Source organism: Talpa occidentalis, unplaced genomic scaffold (genome assembly GCF_014898055.3).
Source record: "Talpa occidentalis isolate TD23 unplaced genomic scaffold, MPIMG_talOcc4v2.1 talOcc4.12, whole genome shotgun sequence".
NCBI classification, from domain to species: domain Eukaryota; kingdom Metazoa; phylum Chordata; class Mammalia; order Eulipotyphla; family Talpidae; genus Talpa; species Talpa occidentalis.
In genome coordinates this window covers 92,771,231-92,793,026 of record NW_023601212.1, presented here as the reverse complement: position 1 = coordinate 92,793,026, position 21,796 = coordinate 92,771,231, and the positions used below count along the sequence as shown (strand labels likewise).

The 21,796-nt window shown below is 38.6% G+C and overlaps 1 protein-coding gene across 3 annotated transcripts in view; it reads right to left on the bottom strand.

The window, feature by feature from the left end:
* Nucleotides 1-21,796, bottom strand: part of SMG1 (SMG1 nonsense mediated mRNA decay associated PI3K related kinase) — a 99,510-nt gene that overhangs the window by 35,272 nt on the left and 42,442 nt on the right. For all 3 annotated transcript variants that reach the window (XM_037507543.2, XM_054693822.1, XM_054693823.1), the window contains 20 exons: nucleotides 20,697-20,827; nucleotides 20,369-20,530; nucleotides 20,134-20,252; nucleotides 19,543-19,630; nucleotides 19,345-19,446; nucleotides 18,474-18,614; nucleotides 17,721-17,920; nucleotides 17,137-17,333; nucleotides 16,802-16,963; nucleotides 16,102-16,256; nucleotides 14,174-14,316; nucleotides 13,353-13,554; nucleotides 9,104-9,213; nucleotides 8,261-8,408; nucleotides 7,444-7,603; nucleotides 6,629-6,749; nucleotides 3,137-3,385; nucleotides 2,520-2,804; nucleotides 1,494-1,638; nucleotides 1,240-1,378 (listed from right to left, as the gene is read on the bottom strand). In XM_037507543.2, the coding sequence (XP_037363440.1) occupies nucleotides 1,240-1,378; nucleotides 1,494-1,638; nucleotides 2,520-2,804; nucleotides 3,137-3,385; nucleotides 6,629-6,749; nucleotides 7,444-7,603; nucleotides 8,261-8,408; nucleotides 9,104-9,213; nucleotides 13,353-13,554; nucleotides 14,174-14,316; nucleotides 16,102-16,256; nucleotides 16,802-16,963; nucleotides 17,137-17,333; nucleotides 17,721-17,920; nucleotides 18,474-18,614; nucleotides 19,345-19,446; nucleotides 19,543-19,630; nucleotides 20,134-20,252; nucleotides 20,369-20,530; nucleotides 20,697-20,827 (3,159 nt within the window). The remainder of the gene's footprint in view (nucleotides 1-1,239; nucleotides 1,379-1,493; nucleotides 1,639-2,519; nucleotides 2,805-3,136; nucleotides 3,386-6,628; nucleotides 6,750-7,443; nucleotides 7,604-8,260; nucleotides 8,409-9,103; nucleotides 9,214-13,352; nucleotides 13,555-14,173; nucleotides 14,317-16,101; nucleotides 16,257-16,801; nucleotides 16,964-17,136; nucleotides 17,334-17,720; nucleotides 17,921-18,473; nucleotides 18,615-19,344; nucleotides 19,447-19,542; nucleotides 19,631-20,133; nucleotides 20,253-20,368; nucleotides 20,531-20,696; nucleotides 20,828-21,796) is intronic.

Here is a 21,796-nt window from a genome sequence, read left to right as displayed (position 1 = left end):
ACAGAGACCTTATCCTCTACAGTACTGTGCATGTATTTAAAATCAGCTTTGTAGACATTGGTACATGCTAAAGTTTGGAGCAAGAATGGAATCAATACAATTTAATGTAATTCAGCAAATAAAGTCCAAGCTCTTACAAGTTCACAACTAAACACTTAATAGTTACAGTATTGGGCCTCCCCGGTGGCAGCGCAGAGGGTTGAGCACAGCGCTGTGAAGCTGTCCACAGCCTTTGCGGTGTGGGTTTGATTCCCGGCCAGCCAGGGAGCAACCCACAGGGCACAGCAGACCTCTCTCGTCTTGCCCGCTGCTCCCCTCAGCAGTGTACTTCGGTCAATCTGCCTGTTCTGCTCCCTACTCTGGTGAATCCTCTCACCCTCCCGCACCTCTGGCCTGTACCCCAGCTATTGCATGAATAAAAAATAAATCTTCAAAAAAAAAAAAATAGTTACAGAACTGGCAGAACTTTGAGGGGAAGGGAGCAAATCCTACTCATCATCTAATCCATAATTTTGAACTGTGGCCATAAATTATAAATCACCTAGTAAGCTTACACTCTTACACACACGCGCACACACACACACACCTGCGCAAGCCATGTCATCCCATCCAAAATATCTGGGGTGGAGCTCATCCCTACCAATTTTTTTAAAGGCTCCCAAGCTAATGTTAAGAACCTAATTTCTTTTATTTTTTTTTTAAATATTTATTTATTTATACAAGCACTGGGTACAGTCAGAAGTGCGGGAGGGTGAGAGAATTCACCAGAGCCAGAGCGGAGAGTAGAACAGGCAGAGTAACAAAGTACACTGCTGAGGGGAGCAGCGGGTAGCAGGAGAGGTCTGCGCGCCATGTGGGACCCTTGCCCGGTGGCCGGGGATCAAACCTGAGCTGCAGAGGCTGCAGGCAGCTTTGCAACCCAGCACTCAACAGCTGCGCCACCAGGGAGGCGCTAAGAACCTAATTTCGAATCAGAAGAGCAATCAAAAGAAAAATACAAATTTACATAAAAGCAACTTCATCTTTCTTAACAGGACCCTACAGAAATGACATGATTTCTCAAGAAAGTACATTCTTACAAAAACATTCTAACTCACTTTTGTCTTGTAATTCAAAGTTTTGATTTGAAAGGAAAACTGCCTAAACCCCACCCAACATTTTAATCAGTACATGTGATCAATCTATTCAAAATCAATGAATTGAAACAATAATATGGACAATATTTCATGTTTTCCTTGCCTGAATCCCCGCTGGCCGACACACAGCCTGTCCAAGAATACTATAGATTCTCTCTTTTTCTTCTTCAGTTATAGTGTCTGGAAGTAGATTTTGAACTTCAGATTTTTCTCTAGGCAGCAGACGAACACCTTCTCCCTGGCTATTAAAATTAACAAGGCATCAGTATTTCAGCTACCAGAACTTTACCATGTCCACAGACATCTTAATTACTGTTTTGCAGTGCATTAAATATAACAAATTACATATCAACATACCTTGCATTGTCAACCACCTTTCTGCCCCACCTATAAGCCCAACTAGCCAACGCTGCCCAAGATTTGGCTACTTCAGGTGCCTGTACTGAAGACAGATGATACAACTGTCCCAAAATGAAGTCAGGTTCTCCAACTCCAATATGCACTGCCACAAGGGAGGAGAGAATAAAGAGCGAGCTCAGCAATGTTATGTTCATTAACTTCTAATGGCATACCTTAGTATTTTACTCTAATCAATAAGTTCCATATTATTACAGCACATAATTTGATGAAGCATACATTTAAGTTATGCTTTTCTAAATGGCTAGAATGTCAAAATCAAACACTTACCTTCCCTAATAAGCTTATCATCATGTAAAACACATCAAGGCCTTTCATGACACTAAGCTTTGTAAGTTCATGTATCAAATGTGTCATACATAACAAATTTGGCTATTTCCTCATGATTAAATTCAACTTAAGCATTCTGGTAAAAATATGTAGGTGATGCGTGTACAACCTCATTTGCTCAGAATTACTGAGGTAGAACTTTAGTCCTCATTACAGTGAAGAAATCGCCTATGAAAGTGCCACTTGCTAATATGAAGATTTGTAATGACAATAAAATATAGCCCTGTGACAATCAAGACCCAAACACACAACGCAAGTAATTAAAATCCTAGACTTTACAACACGATAAAGATATAGTGTCACATTTCAGCAAGAATTAGTTATATACCCATTTCCACAAACAAGACAGTGGTAGCTACCGTAACACTGAATGAATTAACTACCCTGTGTGTTAGGTTCCTTTTTCTGTTAGAAGCAAATGTCAGAATATGCAAAGTGTTCCCCACCAGTCAAGGGAACACAGGCTATTTATTGAATCTTTTGTTCTTTCTAGTGTGAGATGGAATTTTAGGTATCTGGTACAGAACCTTACTGCCAGCTATAGCCACACATCTTTCTCTCTCTCTTGCTCCCTGAGAAAAATGATTGCTAAAATTAATATTGGATATTTGAAAGCTATTAAAAAAAAAATCCTACCTGTAGATTCACTCTCAATCCTAGGATACTCCTCTTCCATTGTATTAACGGATGGCAGTTCTATTAAAGTTAGTATGTTTTTAGACATAGTAGAAAGACCTGAGAAGTTCTGCTGTTGCTGAGCTCTATAAACCTGTTTCAGCTGCCCTGAAATTTCTTTCCATTCTGCCTGGATCCACTTAGCCAGTGTCAGAATTGACTTGGCAACTGCATATTCAGCTTTGGCAGACTTGCAAAAAGATATGGCACAAGAACTCAACATTTCCATTGCATGCGTTGACTGGCCTGCAGAAAAATAAAAAAGTCAGCACTCGGAAGGCTTAAAAGCAGAAGACTAACACTATTTCAGGGTAAAAACAATGAACTTCTGAAAACAAGTAAATTCAGTGAATAAGATTGCTGGAAACCTTTCCTACTTTAATAAATGGTAATAATATTGTTTTTTAAAAGGATTAAACTATAAATATCAGTCAAGTGCATGTATTTTTCAAAATTCAAATGTTCTGCAAGAGGTGGGGGGAAAAACAACTTTCCCATTATTGCCTTATACCACACAGTAAAGCTCATACACGTAATTCTTATTGCGATGGTGAATAATCAGAATCCACTTTACTGACCTGCTGTGTAGAGCAATTTGGTCTTTTCAATGTCAAGCTCAGGCCCCCATTTTTCATCCACTTGACTCTGAGTTGATAATTTTTTAAAATGCTGGACTAAATCCTGTGCTGTGGTGGTCTTTCCCAGCTGAACCTCACTACATTGTGCCAGCAGTCTTGTTGCAAGTGACACATTCCCCCGCTTTCTAGCAAATTTTGCCGCTGTCAGGCCTAATTCCATGAGATGGCTTCTAATTGGAACTGTTTGTTCTGGAGAGAAGAAAACATTGCATTAGTTCCTGATCTGTCTATTTCTAACTCCAGATTGCACAGAACATCGCCAAAGAGTTCTTCCCCAACTATTTCCTTTCACCAGCTCTCAAAATAAAGGTAATTCATTTTTCCACCCCTAGCAGTTACTATAGCATTCGACGCAGAAAAAAATAAAACAAAACAAAAACTGAAAATCACTCTCTTAGTTTCTGACTCTGTAGTCAAGCACCTCAGTCAAAAGGTAGGGAATGAGGAAAAGACCAGACTTTCCCCACCCTGTTCTCTAAGTCCCCACTGGCCGTCGACCATGCCCTTCTCTCCTGGTTTACGCCTACCTTCCTAAAAAATTCTCCTCAGTCTCTTTCTTGTCCATTACCCATCCATTAAAGTGGTGTTCCTATGGGTTAGACCTAGACTCTCTACTCTTTTCACTCTGCACACCCTCCCTGGACAATATCATCTGCTCCTGTGGCTTCAATTACCATACAAATGCTGCTGACTCTTGAGTCTTTATCTCTAGCACAGCCCTGACATCGGAGTCCCACCTGCCTACTAGTCACCTACACTCGGGCATTTCAAGGGCACTTTAACCTGTGTCAAGTAGAATTTATTTTCGACCATCCCCCAGACCCTTTCCTTCCTTCCTCAAGGAAAGGTGTATGATTGACCTGGTTACCTAAGCAGGTGCCTGGCCATCATCTTAGATTTTACCATCATTCCTCTTATCATACGTGCCTTCTCTGTCTCTATTGCCACTACACTGATTACCTTTATCAGGCACTTCAGTCTAACTGGTTCCTCTGTCTCCAGTCTTTTCCTCCTCTAATTGAGTCTCCAACCTGAAACTAAAGTGACCTTACACTAAAGTAAATCTAAACATGTAAGTTTCCTTTGGTGGCTTCCTCCAGGCACTGACTGATGCCCTACATTCCATTCCAATCTCAATGTCATCCAGCTTCATGTTTTCCCACTCTCCCTCAGGTGATCTGATCCTCTACAAATCTTTCATTATTTCCGGTTGATTTTCTACTCAAATCAGTCTGCATTCTTTCTCATGTTACCTTCCTCAGGTTCTTTTCTGATTCCTAGGATTAAACTAGGTGCCCCTAACACGTGCTCTTCCAGCACATGTGTACTTCCATTCAGCACACCATTACTGCTCTTCCTTGTTTGATGTCAGTTTCCCCTGCTAGCTGCTAGAAAGCCTTTGGTACTAGGAATGCAGATGCTAGGCATGTGTTGTTTACCATTATATCCCAACTTCAAGCACAGTACCTGGCACATTTGATAAACATTCGCAGAATAAAGAAAGGGAAGTCAAGGGAGAGTGGAGTTCTGTCTCCAAATAAATTAGTGATTTCTTCATGCCTATTTTAAAACTTGTCCAATATGGCAAGGAATGGAAGGTGATACTGTAGTCACAATACAAACCATTCTCTTTGCTAGGGCTTTTATATGCCCTGTCTTGTCTCCTGTAAGCCTTTCACGAGTCTCATGAATGGGCTAATACACGTAAATGAAAAGAAGTTCAATAACTGCCCTAAGGTACCTCAATTTACAAGTGCTGGGGTGATGATCCAAATCCAGGTCTACATGACAACAAGCACTCATGTGAGCCACAGTTGCCTGTCCATGTTGTGCAAGTCCATCTCAGCATTAGCTTAGTTGAAATTTAATATTCAAAATCATTCAGTAAATCCATCTACCATGTTTCTGACTAAAATTCTACAGAATTCTAGGAACTTTTCTATTTTAAAGCAATAAAGTCAACTGCTAGCTAGTATCCCTTTAACATGACAGACATAGCCTTCCTTAAAATAAGACATACAAATATTTATACAAATACTAATTCCCAATTCGTTTGGAGTGGCTTTAAAAAAAAAAAAATCAACATTCATAGCACCTTATTTCTAGTAAAGAATCTGTATCCAGAACAAAAGTCTGTCTTATGGTTCTATTAAAAGGGGCCATTTAAACAGACATCACAAAATAAGATATATAACAGCCACTATGCAAATGAAAAGATGCTCAACATCAGGAAAATGAAAATAAAACCACAAGGATAAACTACCCTACACACATTCCACCAACTAAAATTAAAGGCCAACAATACCCAGGATGTAATGACAGGAGGGATGTAAAATGTACAACCATTTAATAAAAACTACCAAAATGTCTTGAAACTTAAATGACCCAAGATTTCCACTCCTAGGCATTTATTCAAGAGAAATGTAAAATACACATCCAACCAAAGGCTTGTATTTATATTTCACAGTAGGCTTTTCACATAATAGCTCAAATTTGAAAATAACCCAAATATACAACAAAAGGTTAAAAGATAACCCATGGTATATACATACAATAGATACTACTAAACTGTAAGAAAGCTCGCCACTACTGATACATGCAACGTAAATGAACTTTTTTTTTTAAAGATTTATTTATTTATTTATTTATTTATTTATACAAGCACTGGGTACAGTCAGAAGCGCGGGAGGGTGAGAGAATTCACCGGAGCAGAACAGGCAAACCAACGAAGTACACTGCTGAGGGGAGCAGCGGGCGCAGCAGAAGAGGTCTGTGCGCCATGTGGGACCCTCGCATTGAACCGGCGCTACAGAGGCTGCAGGCAGCTTCAAAGCCCAGCGCTCAACTGCTGCACCACAGGGGAGGCCCTGTAAATGAACTTTGAAAATAAAATGCTGAGGGCCTCCCTGGTGGCAGAAGGTGTTAAAGAATCAGCACTATGAAGCTATCAGCAGCCACAGCAGCCCTGGCCAGGGAGCTGACCCACATGGCTCAGCAGACCTCTCCAGTTTCACCCGCTGCTCCCCGCAGCAGTGTATTTCAGTATATCTGCCTGCTCTGCTCCCTACTTTGTCTCTAATGAATCCTCTCATGCCCCTGCACCTCTGGCCTACACCCCAGCAATTATATACATAAATAAATCTTTGAAAAAAATAAATAAAAAATAAAATGCTGAGCAAGAGAAGCCAGACCTAAGAGCGTATACTGTATGATTGCGTACAGTGACAGAAAGCAAGTAAGAGGTTGCTTCAGATGGGCAAGACAACTGTAAAAAAGGCATACAGGAGCCTTTTGGGATAAGATAAATGTTCCGCAAGCCTTAGAGATAAAAATGACATCTCAAAACTGTGCATTAAAACTGTAATGATCTGTACATTGTAAAACTGTAAATTGCATGTTAATGAAGTTACTTTTTAAAAAACACCCTGTTACCTTTGATTTTCTCCAGCAACTGACTCTGGTACATGGTATATCGTAATGCCTGCATCCACGGCCTCACATCGTGTTGTTTACATGAACGTAAAGCTTCACTGAAGAGTGGAATAAGACAGTCCTGCCAGGGGAAAACCAAAACTACTTCATGTAAACAGCCTCCTTTTATATTTAGAGTTTGAGTTTAGTTGCATCTCTCAAGTCAATTACTTCAGATTTTTTTTCACTGAAGATCTATTCCAGTATATCAGCCTCCTCTCTTTCCTCATTGTATCATCTAGTCATAAGTGGAAAAGTCACTCTAAGACATTTATTTTGCAAAACAAAAATCTTTTTCAGAATATAAGTCTTTTTAATCAACAATATTTATCAACAGTAAGCATGTTGTCTATAAAAGAATTAACAGTGTATGTGTTATAAAACAGAAAGGAAACTATATTACAGAGAAACATTCAATCCTACTGCTTTATAGACACATTTTCAAAGATTAAAGTTCTCTAAAGAAGACCCTAACTTTGGTTAACCATTATCCTATCCAGCAGGAGGGGGGTTTTCATCCTAGTCAAACCTACAGTTTGCATTATCTGCCTAATATATTTAAATACATCAACTGCCCTACTTTGGGAGAAAAAAAAAAAATGGTAAACAAGCAATTAGTTATCCTTGAGATTATATATCCTAATCTTCCATGTGCTTCAGATACTACTCAAGTGGCATTTTCAATTTCTGGATTTACCAGCATGTCCAACAAATGCTATTTTAAAACTCAAAAGAAATAAGAGAAGATATCTTGGTAAAAACACAAATATACGCACCTCTGTTGAAAGTCTGTTAGAGACTGTGTTCTCCAGAGCAGAAGAGCAATATAACTGTAAGGTACTCAAAACTGGCAGGGACTGTGAAACTGTTAAAGTTGAAAGTCTCAGTGGTCCAATAGCTATGCGGGAGGTTTGTTTCAAGTACTTTACCACATTTCTGAAACAAAATATTTACTGTTAATTAACAAGTGAGATTTTTTTGATTTGTAACCATTGAAGGGATAAAGAATTTTAATAAGATGCTATCCTATTAGTAGCCAACAAGAGGAACAGCCTGTTTTTTACTTAAAATGAAAAAAACAAGTCAACATATTCACTTTTGGGTATTTTTACATTTCATTTAGTTTCAATCACAGTATGTTAGTAAATGTTGCATTCACATATCATACAATTTCTACAACTAAAATGAAGTTATCTTGGGGCCTCCCTGGTGGCTCAAGGGGTTAAGAGCCACACTATGAAGCAATCCGCAGCCTCTCCAGCACAAGTTCGATCCCTGGCCGGCCAGGGAGCAACCCACATGGTGCGGCAGACCTCTCCTGTCTCGCTCGCTGCTCCCCTCAGCAGGGTATTTCAGTCAGTCTGCCTGTTCTGCTCCCTAGTCTGTTTCTGGTGAATCCTCTCACCCTCTGCATCTCTGGCCTGTACCCCAGCTCTTATACGCATAAATAAATCTTAAAAAAAAAAATGTAGTTATCTTAATAAGTAAGACAAGAGTTCTGTTAACCACCTCACCCCACATGCATGTACAGAAAGTACATACATTTATCATGATATACATAATGCACATTTACCTCTTGAGAATTAAACTTACTCAGTTATAGACTGCCACTTCTGATCTTGTTCTATATGGTTTAAAGCAGTTGCCAAACAAACAGAACTTCTCAACAACTGAACTTCAATGGATTTCTGAAGTTCCCTGGGATCTGGACTTAACATGTTAGGGAGTAGTTTTTTCATATCTACAGAAGTTTAAAAATACCATTAAAAATTAATCTGCATTTAATGTATAAGAGAGACAAGATATTTAACAGTATTAAAAAATAATCACCAGTGAATACTTCCTGTCATATTTAAGTTCAAGAAGATGAACTTTACAGTTAAGCAATTTCTGATGACTATGAAAATTATATTACATATAAAATTATATTTCAATTCCCCCCAACACACACACAAAACCAGCCGATTTCAAAGGTTCAAAAATCTGTATGTCAATGTATTATTTAAAGGGGGCAAATCTAGATATACACTGGCAAATCTTACTGAATCTAGCACATCAATGCTAAACACAAAATGCTCATACTACTAAGTTTAGTAAAACATTTGAAAAATATTCCAGTGGTAATAACAAAATTAATAAATCATCAAGCTGTCAAGCAAGAAAAAAATAAACTAAATCTACTTGTATATTTTTCAAACAAAATAGCTAGGTAAAACAGCATTACTGTAGTCTTTTTTTCGTTTACTTACTTTTATTAATTAAACCATTTTTTCACTTTCAGATCAAGTATGAAAAGAATGACCCTCAATTTTTTGCTTCACATAGGACTTCTTCCCCCAAATAATTATATAACTTTCAGATTTTCCACGAAAATACACTAAGCCAACCACCTGAACAACTTGACCATAAAAATAATTTTTGAATTGTCTCAAATACCTATTTTTTCTTTTGATCCTCCAGCAAGTAGATTGATATTTTCTCCAGGTAACAATTCTAATTGCTCGGTACATTCAATAAATTCTCCAGACTCAAAACTGCTTAGTGATCTGTAATTAAAATATTGGTTAGCTTGTATGCCATCCTATCCCAGTCTGTAGAACCACTCAAAAAACAGAACAAATTCTAGAAAAAGAGAGTTCAGTTACACAGTATTTTAGTAGAAGTTTCTTCCACATAGGCCACCATTTTATTTTTATGTTGAAGAGGTTAGTGCCATTTTACTTAGTACTAAAATTGGAGTAGCAAACTGGAAAGTCACAGATCTAGGTGTTCAGTTCAGATACCCATCCCTCCGTGTCTCTTTCCTCTTTTTGTCTGTTGCAGCCCATATATCTGGAGGGCCAGTCCAACAAACTTGACATGAGACCTCTGCAGGTACCTTCAACATCTACTTCTCCCTGCACAAGCACTAAATTCCCTAAATGGTTTCATTCCTCACCTAAAGCACAAGCCCCTGTAGATAGCCTTCCTATCAGAGTTATCTCCATCTTATATCCTAGCCCTAATTATTCTTTCACTAGCTCTGCACTGCTGCTCTCAGATGATGACTTACAGTTTTTGCTTGGTCTCTCTTTTCTATTAATCATTCATTTTTTTCCTGTTTCTTTCATTGCGTAGCCTCCCTCACAACTCAGTCTGAATCCACTACTGGAAATACACATCCTTGACTATTTCTGCTTCTACCTTAGAAGCCTCAAGCTGAGATCAATACAACTACCTGCTTCTTACCATTTCTCCCACTACGAGATATGCGACCTTTCCAGTGCTCTACAATGCCCTTATACCACCTTCAGCTAAAGACAAATTGCTCAGAAAAACAAACACAGGCTTTAATTTCCTCTACCCTTTCACCCCCAACCTGGCATCCACTCCCAAAACTCTATGTATCTATCTAAACTGCTTTCCTTGCGGCACCTTGAGAAAAGGTGGGATCCAGTTAGTCATTCATTCAATGCTCTTCATCCTATTTCTTAAACCTCTGCTTTCTAGTGGCTCCTTCCCTTTAATCTCACAGAATACTCAATCTCCCCAATATTTAAAATAAGCATTTTGTAAATTTCTCTCATTTCTATATGAGCCTAAATAAATACAATAATATTAGAGATAAAATATTCCAAGAAAGTATTCATATAAAACATTTTTCAAAAATAATTAAAAATATGGCTCACCTACATTTATTCATTCTTTAATCACCTCATTATTCAGTATGTTTTATAAATATTTGCTATGGATTTATACTGACAAATGTGGCATAATACATAGTGTAGCTAAAGAACATTTAACTGGTTTGGAAGAAAGAAAAATTCGTCCATTAATGATTTTATGAAAATGCAAGATTATCTTAAACTATATGTCAGGATTTGGGGCATAAGAAAATACAGTAAGATTGGGCCTCCCCGGTGGCGCAGCGGTTGAGCGCTGGGTTGCGAAGCTGCCGCAGCCTCCGCAGCGCCGGCTCGATCCCCGGCTGCTCACCGGCCACCAGATGAGGGTCCTGCATGGCGCGCAGACCTCTCCTGCCGCCCGCTGCTCCCCTCAGCAGTGTACTTCGGTCCTTCTGCCTGCTCTGCTCCCCACTCTGGTTCTGGTGAATTCTCTCACCCTCCCGCGCTTCTGACTGTACCCAGTGTTTGTATGAATAAATAAATAAATAAATAAATCTTTAAAAAAAAAAAAAAGAAAGAAAATACAGTAAGAGGGCCTCCCCTGGTGGCGCAGTGGTTGAGCGCTGGGCTGCGAAGCTGCCCACAGCCTCTGCAGCGCCGGTTCGATCCCCGGCTGCCGGCGAGGGTCCCACATGGCACGCAGACTCTCCTGCCGCGCCCGCTGCTCCCCTCTGCAGTGTACTTCGGTCCTTCTGCCTGTTCTGCTCCCCGCTCTGGCTCTGGTGAATTCTGTCACCCTCCCGTGCTTCTGACTGTACCCAATGCTTGTATAAATAAATAAATCTTAAAAAAAAAATTTTTAAAAATTCATACAATTAAAAAAAAAAAGAAAGAAAATACAGTAAGAATTCCTGACAGGGCCTCCTTGGTGGCACAAGGGGTTGAGAGTCAACCTATGAGGCTATCCACAGCCACAGCAGCAGGAGTTCAATCCCTGGCCAGGGAGCTACCCACATGGCGCAGCAGACCTCTCCTGACTCACCCGCTACTCCCCTCAGCAGTGTATTTCTTCAGTCTGCCTGTTCTGCTCCCCACTCTGTCTCTGGTAAATCCTCTCACACAGCCCCACCTCTGGCTTGTATGCCAGTTCTTGTATGTATAAATAAATCTTTTTAAAAAAAAATTCCTGACCTATGAAAACTCGTAATCACTTTACAATCTCTTGATGTGCTTTTACAATGATATTTTTGTTCATAATGAACTTGTAATCAGTATGACGGTAACATTCTTTTTAATTCTGCTTTTTCTCTTTTTAACTTACTACTTAGCCTTTTTGTTACCTTTTGTTTATTGACTCTTTGACCCTATAAGAACTACTTTCTATATTTTCCCTTTAAAAGTATCATTTTTTCTTTTTAAAAAAAGATTAGTCATTCGAAATTATGAGTATTTCCCCATACACGTTTTTATTATTGATGGAATGTCAACATTAGTAAGGACTTAACCTTTTGAAAATTAAAGTATCTTCAAAGAACACACATTCTCCTCCCACCACAGCTTCTGCCTCTCCTTGACTTCAAGAAAATATTTACTACCCAGTTAACCTAACCAAAACCTTTCGCTTTCAAATCACTCCACCACACAATAGTATTTAACCTGGTTACTTCATATGTATGAAGCTCTTCTTACTTGCTGTCTCTGGGGCCTCTGACAAAGGTGGCCACTTCAGCCTGGTTCTGCTGTACCGCCACCACCTCCATCCTCCATGTCCTTACGTTTTCTTCCAAGGGACCCTTTCCTATCCCTTAATAAAGATGCTCAATAGGATTCTAACCATGGCCCTCTTTTCCTTCCATTTACTCTTTCTTCAGAGACTTATCTGTAGTTTGGTAGCATATAGTCTCTTTGGAGTATTAGAGTGAAAAGGAAAAAGGGCCTTTCATTACCCCCTATATAATAATGACTTTTCTATAGTTAGTTACAAATCCAGTTCTTACACATTAAACAATCTCATCTGCATGTTTCATATGCACCTTAAACATGCCTCATTATTCTGTTTGTTCCTACTTCAATTAATGGTGTGTTATCACCTCCCTCTACTTTGCCCCCCCACCCCTCAAATTACTGGTCTTCATGCTTCTACCCTTGTCCTCCAAAGCTCCAATCTCTTCATGCCACAGCAGAGTAAACCACTTAGTCAGATCATTACGTCCCACTTGTTCAAATGGCACCTAACATTTTCTCTATCAGTTAAAGTCAAAGTTCTCATAATTGTCATCTGCTTCTCCACCTTTATCTCCTATTATTCACTCTGTTCCAACCATATTGGCCTCCCAGAAATTTCCAGATTCCAAGCCCATCATTCTTGCACCAAGTCTGTTACCCCAACACTGTGCTCACATGGCATCCTTAGGCCACTCCACAGCCTTGTACATATGCCCATGTGACTCCTCACTCACTATAAGATCAGTTCCTCGGGTCAGATTTTGAATCTCTTCTATGGACTGCTGCATCCTACTGCTGGCACATAGTACACACACAACAGAGCAATTGCCATTAACCCATGCACTCACCGAAAGCTGAGCTCCTCAATGCAAGGAAAGCTAATGTCCCTTATAACACCAGTCAAGTGTCTGGGGTACAACAAGCACTCAAATTTTGAATAAAGGGATTAATAAATGCACAAAGTGAACAGGAGGAGAAGGAAGTTGAATTACAAGTGTTCAGAAAATTGCCCTCTTTGGAATGAATGTTTTTGATACATTCAAACAATTTTGAAACTAAAGCATTAAATGTGATCCTTTGTAAAGCAGTGACAAATTTCTGTATATTCATTTTGATTTTAGAATAGGCTAAGAATCAACACCAAATGACTGTTTCAATAGTTACAAGTGTTTTCTCGCTGTAAAAACACCCTCCCCTCCCATCTATTACTGACTTCTTGTAACTTTCAGCCCTCTTCCAACAGTAGATAGGATCAATTTTAATAGTTTTCTGACACAGAGCAAGACTTTAAAACTAGCAAAAATGTGTTTAATGAGACTATGTATCATTGTTTATAACTGAAAAGAAATCCTTACTTTATGTAGTTGAAATCAGCTTTTAGGTTGAGAGAAGTACTGCTGGTACTCTTTTTCAAGTCGTGAATTGCATTCTGCCATTCCTGTACGGCAGTCCAGTCAGCAATTGAAATGTAACACTCACATGCTTTATTTCCCAAATAATTTATAACCTCAGGGGAAGAGTCAGTTGGTTTGGACAACACAGTTTTTCTGGATTCACCTGAATAGAATCAGTATTTTGTGAGATAAGGAGACAAAGATGTAGAACAGTTATAAATATTTCAAAGAGCACAGAACTCTAAAAATATACAGTATGATCAGCAATACAAATTAGTTGACTATAACCTTTTATTTAAAAAACTGAATACTATGCTAAGGTGGTGGGATAACCACAGGGACTATCCTGGAGGGCAGAAATCAAACACTAGGCAAAAATTAACAAAGATGGGCCTCCCTGGTGGCTCAACGGTTGTGCGCTGGGTTGCTGCCCGCAGCCTCTGCGGCGCCGGTTCAATCCCCGGATGCTCCCCGGCTACCAGAGGAGGGTCCCACATGGCGCGCAGACCTCTCCTGCCGCCCGCTGCTCCCCTCAGTAGTGTATGGTCAGTCTGCCTGTACTGTTTCCCACTCTGCCTCTGGTGAATTTTCTCACCCTCCCGCGCTTCTGACTGTACCCAGTGCTTGTATAAATAAACAAATCTTTAAAAAAAAAAAATTAACAAAGATGAAAGGAAATAAATAAAACATTAAGGGGTTTCATTTTTTTAAGGAAAATATTCAAAAATATAAATACAGAAATAGATGAGTAAAATAGGAAAAAACAACAACTGAATACTCACCATTCAGAGAATGTTTGGGGCTGGCGCTATTGCGTCCAGCATTGGCCAAACTGAGAACAGATTTGTCAAAGCTGGAGATACAGCAATCGACACCTGTCATGGTACACAGATGCTCCTGGTACTCTACAGAGGCCTTTTCAAACCTTCAACACAAATTTAAACAGTCTTACTTTTAAAGTATCCACTTACTCCATTTCCCCCCAAAACTGAAAAAAATGAATTACTCAAAATACCGAGCTGAAACAATGAGTCAATTATTTTGCATGGGAATGGGGTGCACAAAATTAGATAGTAGTATCTAATCTCAAAGTGTGCAAAGGCAAAGTTAGGGGGAAAAAAACAATAAAAGAATCCATAAAGTAACTGTTCTAATGGTATAACAACTTGGAAGTTTCTGGGTATCAAAGAAACACCATAGTCATTAAAAACAAAATTACAAATCGGAAATTAGATAAATAAAATCTTCATAAATAAAATCTCACATATCAATAAAGGAAAAAACAAGTAGCCATGAACATATAATCTATGTTTCTTATCAATGTAACCCATGGGGAAAGTTCTATTTCATAAGTAGGGAAAAAAATGTTCTCCATAGATGATGGTGGCAGGGTTCTCATTTCTCAGCGACACTCAGTATGCACACAATGCTGAAAAGGAAACAGTGACTCTACTGCTGATGGTATAAATGGGGACCCATCTTTTCTGCATGGTGGCTGAGCAATAATACCTGTTATAAAACTTATGGCCTATAGCCTTTCTTCCACTAAATCAACTGGCAGATACAGTTTTCAAAGAAAATTAATCACAACTGTGAGCAAAGAATTAGGTGCCATTGTATTAAGATCAGTGAACTATATCAGGAACAATCTTACCACCCAACAATAAGGGATGTTAAATTATGACACACTCAAAAATTAGCATAACTGTGTAATTTAAAATCACACTGCAGGATATTTAACATGGGAAAATGTTTGCTTTTGTTTTTTTTTTCCTTTTTTTTAATTTTGCTAACTAGAAAGAGCGAAACCATATAAAAATGCAAAATTGCTATTTTTGTGAAAAGGAGAGATAGGAAACTATGTGTGAATGAATCAGATACACCAGCTACTCAAGAATCACACATGTCAAAACTAAGTTATCGCCAGAAGATGGCATTATGAGCAGTTCTCATATTTTCCTACAATTTCAGATTAGGTGAAAATTGTCTGGAAAGTTATCTTGAGATTTGCCCAAATAAATAAACATAAGATTGTTGTGGTACATGCTCATTTACCTAGAGGAATAAATTAGCTTGACTGTGGTGTGCACAAAACTAATGAGCCATAAGGGTAATTTGCACCAGACTCTGATGTGGAAGATTCTCTATTAAGGATCAAGTTCAGGGGCCTCCCTGGTGGCTCAAGGGTTAAGATGCAACCTATGAAGCTATCCACAGCCACTGCAGCATGAGTTCGATTCCAGGCCAGCCAGGGAGCAAACCACATGGCACAGAAGACCTCTCCTGATTCACCGTGCTGCTCCCCTCAGCAGTGTATTTCAGTCACTCTGCCTGTTCTGTTCCCCACTCTGTCTCTGGTGAATCCTCTCACCGCCCTCCCCAACACCTTTGGCCTGTACCCCAGCTCTTGTATGCATAAATAAATAAATCTTTTTAAAAAAAAAAAAAGGATCCAATTCAAAAGTATCTATAAAACAAGTAACTGGCAGGTCTTTATGAAAGGTATTCTACTAACCCATAAATAAGACACCCAAGTTTTACTGCTAATTAAGAACAGATTTAAAGTGCCTCCTAGTAGAGTGATTTTAGAAAGCTTTAATTAGTGAAACTGAAAAGAGTTCTTTTAACATTTAACTATGTATTAGTTGGCAATACCAAAGATTTAAATATAAAGAAATTCTATCATCCATTTCCTCCCCTTCCAGCTTACCTCCCTTCAGCCTGTTGAGCCACAGAGTTAATCCACAGAAGATTTTTTCCAACAACAGAAGATGACCAGACAGCAAGTCCCTGTATAGCCTCAGGACAATGAAGTTCACACAGTGCTTCCACCACCATCATGATGGTTACCTCTAATTCATTTCCCTGGAAATTACATTTTCCAGAAAAATTAATCACGGATCTCAATATCATTAAAATTCAATTCTCTAAACTTACAACTACTGATCACAATCCAAGCCTGTTTCAAGTCAAATGGAGTTCGTTATTTTACAACAATATTGTATTATTTAGCTTAAAATTCTTAAAATGTTGCATTTAAAGTAACTACCAAAAAAGTGACAGAATCTTAAAAACTCATTCTCAGGCCTCCTTGGTGGCGCAAGAGGTTAAGCACCGCACTATGAAGCAATCCACAGCCTCTGCAGCATGAGTTCGACCCCCGGCCAGCCAAGGAGAAACCCACCTGGCAAGGCAGACCTCTCCTGTCCTACCCGCTGCTCCCTTCAGCAGTGTATTTCAGTCAGTCTGCCTGTTCCCCACTTTTGTCTCTGGTGGATCCTTTCACCCCCACTCCTCAACTCTGGCCTATATCCCATCTCTCGTATGCACAAATAAATAAAATCTTTAAAAAAAAAAAAAAAAAAAAACTCATTCTCTACAAAATAACTATGACACTACTCTTTCTTTACCTGAGATAGGTTTGTCTTCATTTCTGTAAGCAAGTCAAACCCATGTCTCACTGTCACAGCAGGTTGGCCTGCCAGCAATCCAACCCTCATGATAGAGAGTCGAATCCGAGTCAGCCAGTCTTGACAAGTTTGGCGATTGGTATAGAAAAAAGTCCTAATGACCTTTGGAATAAAGAGAAAGAAGAACTCAAGATGGGTTCATGTTATAGGTACAGATGTCTCAAATACACATAAACCAAATAACACAAGTCTGTTGTAATTACAGCTCTTGTACAAACTGCCAGGTTTGACCATGCAACTGCTACAAAGCAACAAATTGGACCACTGAAACCAACCTTGGGAGGTGACGTCAATGCATTAGCACATCCCTCATATGCATTATACATTAACTTCTCCAGATTTTCCAGATACTGCAGAAGAAGAACAAGTCTGAGTTGGTTGCTACTGTGCCCTTCATCGTTCTCTGCAGTTGTCCATTGATTAACATCCTGATCAGGGTTTAATGTGTGAGCTGCAAGACTTCTAATGATACCTAAAAGCAAACATAACATTCTAAATTTAAAAGAAATCATTAAAGATTCTAAAATACTTGAAGGCAATTTCACAAATTCACATTTACCAAAAATCCTCTTACATATCAAATATTTAAGTAAAGATTCCCAACAGGAAAGATCTTTCACTTTGCGGGGGGGGGGGGGGGGAGTAGATGTTTTAACAAAAAAAGACAATCATCCTGTGTCCAACACAATTATTCAATGAAAGCTTATTCAAACAAACATATCAACAAGATTAAATAATAAAGTATTAAAGAAAAACATACTTCAAATACTTGTTTTAACCAAAAAAAATCCATTACTTCTTAATAGAAGGCTTGAAGTTATTTACATTACAAACTTTGAAAAAGCACAAAGTTAATTACCTTCAATTGTCTGGAAAGTATCCTGAGCTCTGCCCAGTGGGGTTCTCAGCTTAGAAAGGACAGTAAACTGTGCTGCTTCCCAAATAGCCCATTGCCATAGAACGGCATCTGTCTTTAGAAGATTGCGGGGAATTGTTGATTGGTCACGCTTATCCAGCCTCTGGCAGCTATAGAACAATCTTTCTAACCAATTGTCCTTCCTGGGAAAAATAGTTTCATATATAACAGACAATGACAACTTCATTTTAATAATACAAAAAAATTTTGCCCAGAGAATGGGAATACGGAGCTACAATTTTTACTACCCCAAAAACACAAACCTATTAAAGTGGAAACCATTATATCCCCACTTCTCATCGTGATGTCCTTTGTGTGTATGAATTCCTAGTGTTAAGTGGCTCATGAAAATTTGCAATCTGGATAAAACATTCACTACAACTAAGCCTCTCCAGAATGTCTATGCCTGCAGCCCCTGTCCAAAGCACTGATGACCAGATCAAATCAGTTAACTGTCAACCACATTTCATCACTCAATTTCAAAGCATGTTTTTGTTTCCTGAGATGCTCTCTTCAGAGCAATTCTTCCAACTACTAGAAAGTAAAATAACCCACTCAAGAAGAATACTACATTTTACTACACTAACCCAATACATTTTCTCCTCAAAACTTGGTAGTAAAGTCAAGATATTCAAGTGTATTTAAATTACTTTTTGCAGATAAAAGAATGATAAAGGAATGAAAGAAATGTCTTACCCTGTTCTATGAGAGTTCCCATATAAAATAAAACTAATAACATCTGAGAAATCTTGAGGGTGGAATGTGTTACTTGGTGCTTTACTCATGTGACTTCTTAATGCCAAAGAAATTTCCTGTATTTCTGTGTGATTGTTATTGCTGTAGACAAAAAATAAAGTCATCATTACTCAAAATGTTAGTTAAAGGGTTAGTACACAAAGTTGGGTTATGTCCTTGCTAATGGTATTCAGAAATAAAAAAAAAAAAATTGCAACTTTAGGTACTGAAGGCTTCCAAATTAATCAAAACTAATAAAAATTATAGTTAAGTTTTTCAAGTAACTGAACACATTTGGCACTGTATGAACTCTTATGTACTAATTACTGTGAGATAATATATTACATAAAAAAAAATTTGTGGGCTTCCCTGGTGGCGCAGGAGTTAAAGACAGTACTATCAAGCTTATTGCCAGCCACTGCAGAATGAGTTCGATCCCCGGCTGGCCAGGCAGCAACCCACATGGCGCAGCAGACCTCTCCTGTCTCGCTTGCTGCTTCCCTCAGCAATGTATTTCAGTAGATCTGCCTGTTCTTCTGTCCACTCTCTCTGGTGAATCCTCTCACCCCCCACACCTCCGGATTACACCCCAGTTCTTGCCTGCATGCATGCATGCATGCATATGCATTTATTTATTATGCATAAATAAATAAATAAAATTTTTGTTATTTCCTCTGGACCCACATAATTTGATGCTTTGACATGTCTTCAATCAGAGAAGTAGCACACAAGATGTGACATTTATTCACTAGTAGGTGGTTTGCCTTTTCCTAAACTAAACTAGGCAGTAAAAACATGGTGGGCTATCTTTGCCCCAACACAATTATTATACCTTAGGACAACATCTAAAGGAATTGACTTCAATAGCTTTCCAAATGCTTGTCGAATACGAGTTCCACTATGGACTAGCTGAACACGGCAAACATCAACACACCTACAAAAAAATGAAAAAGGTGATACAAGTGTGGTGTACGGTAATATAGCCAAGCTACTGGGGCCAGTGTCCAAAGACAGGATCTTTAATCCATACCTTTGTAGAAGGTCATCTGGTAAGGAAGAGGACAAAGCATGTAGACTGCTGCACGCTTGTAGACAGATATTCATATCTTCAACAAGAGCTATTAAAAAATTAAAAATTACTTTCAGTTTACCAAAGTTACTTTTAGTTTCTACCAAAAGCAGAGGTTCCCTTCTACTGCTAAGATGACTGGTTAAACTATATGCCAGTGCATTGTAATTTCGGAACCCACTAACTCATTCAACAAAGAGCAACTACTATGATCAGGCATTGTTCCTGCCTGGAATTTTTACTGGCAATAAAGTTTAGGAAAATAATATATTTAACAAAATTCACTTAAAGTGACTTATCTTCACCCAAACCTGTCTGGTGGAATTTTTTAAAAGTACATAGCATGCATTAAAAAATTGCTCCAAGCTTACTTTACATATAATCACTTTAAACAAGACTTTTTTCACGTACTACCAGAAAAAAAAATTAAGACAGATTATACATCTGTTATCAAAATGGTGACTATACATTTCAGATCATGAAGAATGCTCTTTTTCTCATGAACAAAGATCTCCTAAGTGTTAACAAAATTAAAGAATCACAGAATCTTACTGTTGGCTAAAAGGCCTTTGCAAAATTTATGAAAAGATGGAAGTGCAAACAGAGGTGCGTATGTTTCAGATTTCTTCATTAAAACAGCCACTTCCAAAGCCCAAGTCATTAACAGTTTTCTGAAACACAAAATATGTGGTTGATTTTACATTAAAAAGAAAAACAACTTTAAAATACTTATTTTCAAATTATGAGGTCAAATTAGTAACAGTTAATATTATTAAAAAAAAGTTACCTTGTGTCCTGGTTAAGATTATCTTTCTTAAGCAATATTCCCAGGAGATTTAATATAATTGAGAAATGTTTTTTTGTAGCTGTAGTTACAGTACTAATCACAGCTCCATCAAACAAAGACGGGGATGAAGAACTAAGACTACTGGATATAAAGTGATCATGCCTGGAAGACAGAGTACAGATCATCTTTTCACCCCTAACTAAAAAGAAAAAAGCAATTCCAAAGTGAAATCAGTATATTTTTTTTTTAAATGTAGACTTCAAAGCACCCATCTTTCTCTTTTAAAGTAAGAAAAATATTTTTCCCATTGTATTTGTAAAGGCAGTACCTGGTACAATGAGAATACAACGTGTAGAGCACTGCATACTGGATGGCAGGGAAGTGGACAGCCAGGTCGCTGTGTACAACCATCAGGTTCTTACTCAGGAGGGCAAAGACAGTTGGAGAAAGCGCCCACATCTGATGACATGCAAAAGAAAGTCAATGTTTGCCTTCTCCAAGACACATATAAGCATACCAAGAGCTTATCCTCCAAAATTAGTATGTCTCCATATTTTCACAAATTAGAAAGACATTCAAATTTGGAAATGATCATTACACTAAACATAGGGTCAACACACAGCTTCTCTGAAGATAAGACAAATATCTTGGACTTTGTGGGCCATAATATCCTCAATTCTACAACTGCAGTGACAAAACAATCTTATTAATAAGTGGCTGTGTTCCAAAAATTTGCCTTTAAAAAAACAGGTGATGGGCCTCCCCAGTGGCGCAGCAGTTGAGCGCTGGGTTGCAAAGCTGCCTGCGGCCTCTGCGACGCCAGTTCGATCCCCGGCTGCTCCCTGGCCATGGGAGGAGGGTCCCACATGGCGTGCAGACCTCTCCTGCCGCCTGCTGCTCCCCTCAGCAGTGTACTTCGGTCCCTCTGCCTGCTCTGCTCCCCGCTCTGACTCTGGTGAATTCTCTCACCCTCCCACGCTTCTGACTATACCCAGTGCATGTATAAACAAAACAAACAAACAAACAAATAAATAAATAAAGCATGCCTCTAAAAGAAAAAATAAATTTAAAAAAAAAATAAAAAAACAGGTGACATTTCAAGATGGTGGCATGTTCTGTGAATACACTGTAAATCATCGAATTGTACACAATAATTTTAGTGGTAATTGCATTATATCAGTAGAGATTTTTTATTTTAGAAGAAATAAGGTCATAGGCTGGATTTGACCAATTCTATCCTTTAGCTCAGTAGATCCTATCTCTGTAATTTTCCATAGACTACAAAGGGAAAGGTGCCCTGTTCTAGGACAAAGATATATCTTCTTTTTTACTGCTAAGATACGCCCCTCCCCTATTGTCCCACCCATCCACATCCCTCTTCTTCTTTCCAGAATGCAGGACATAAACTCCTCAAATAGGTATGCAGCA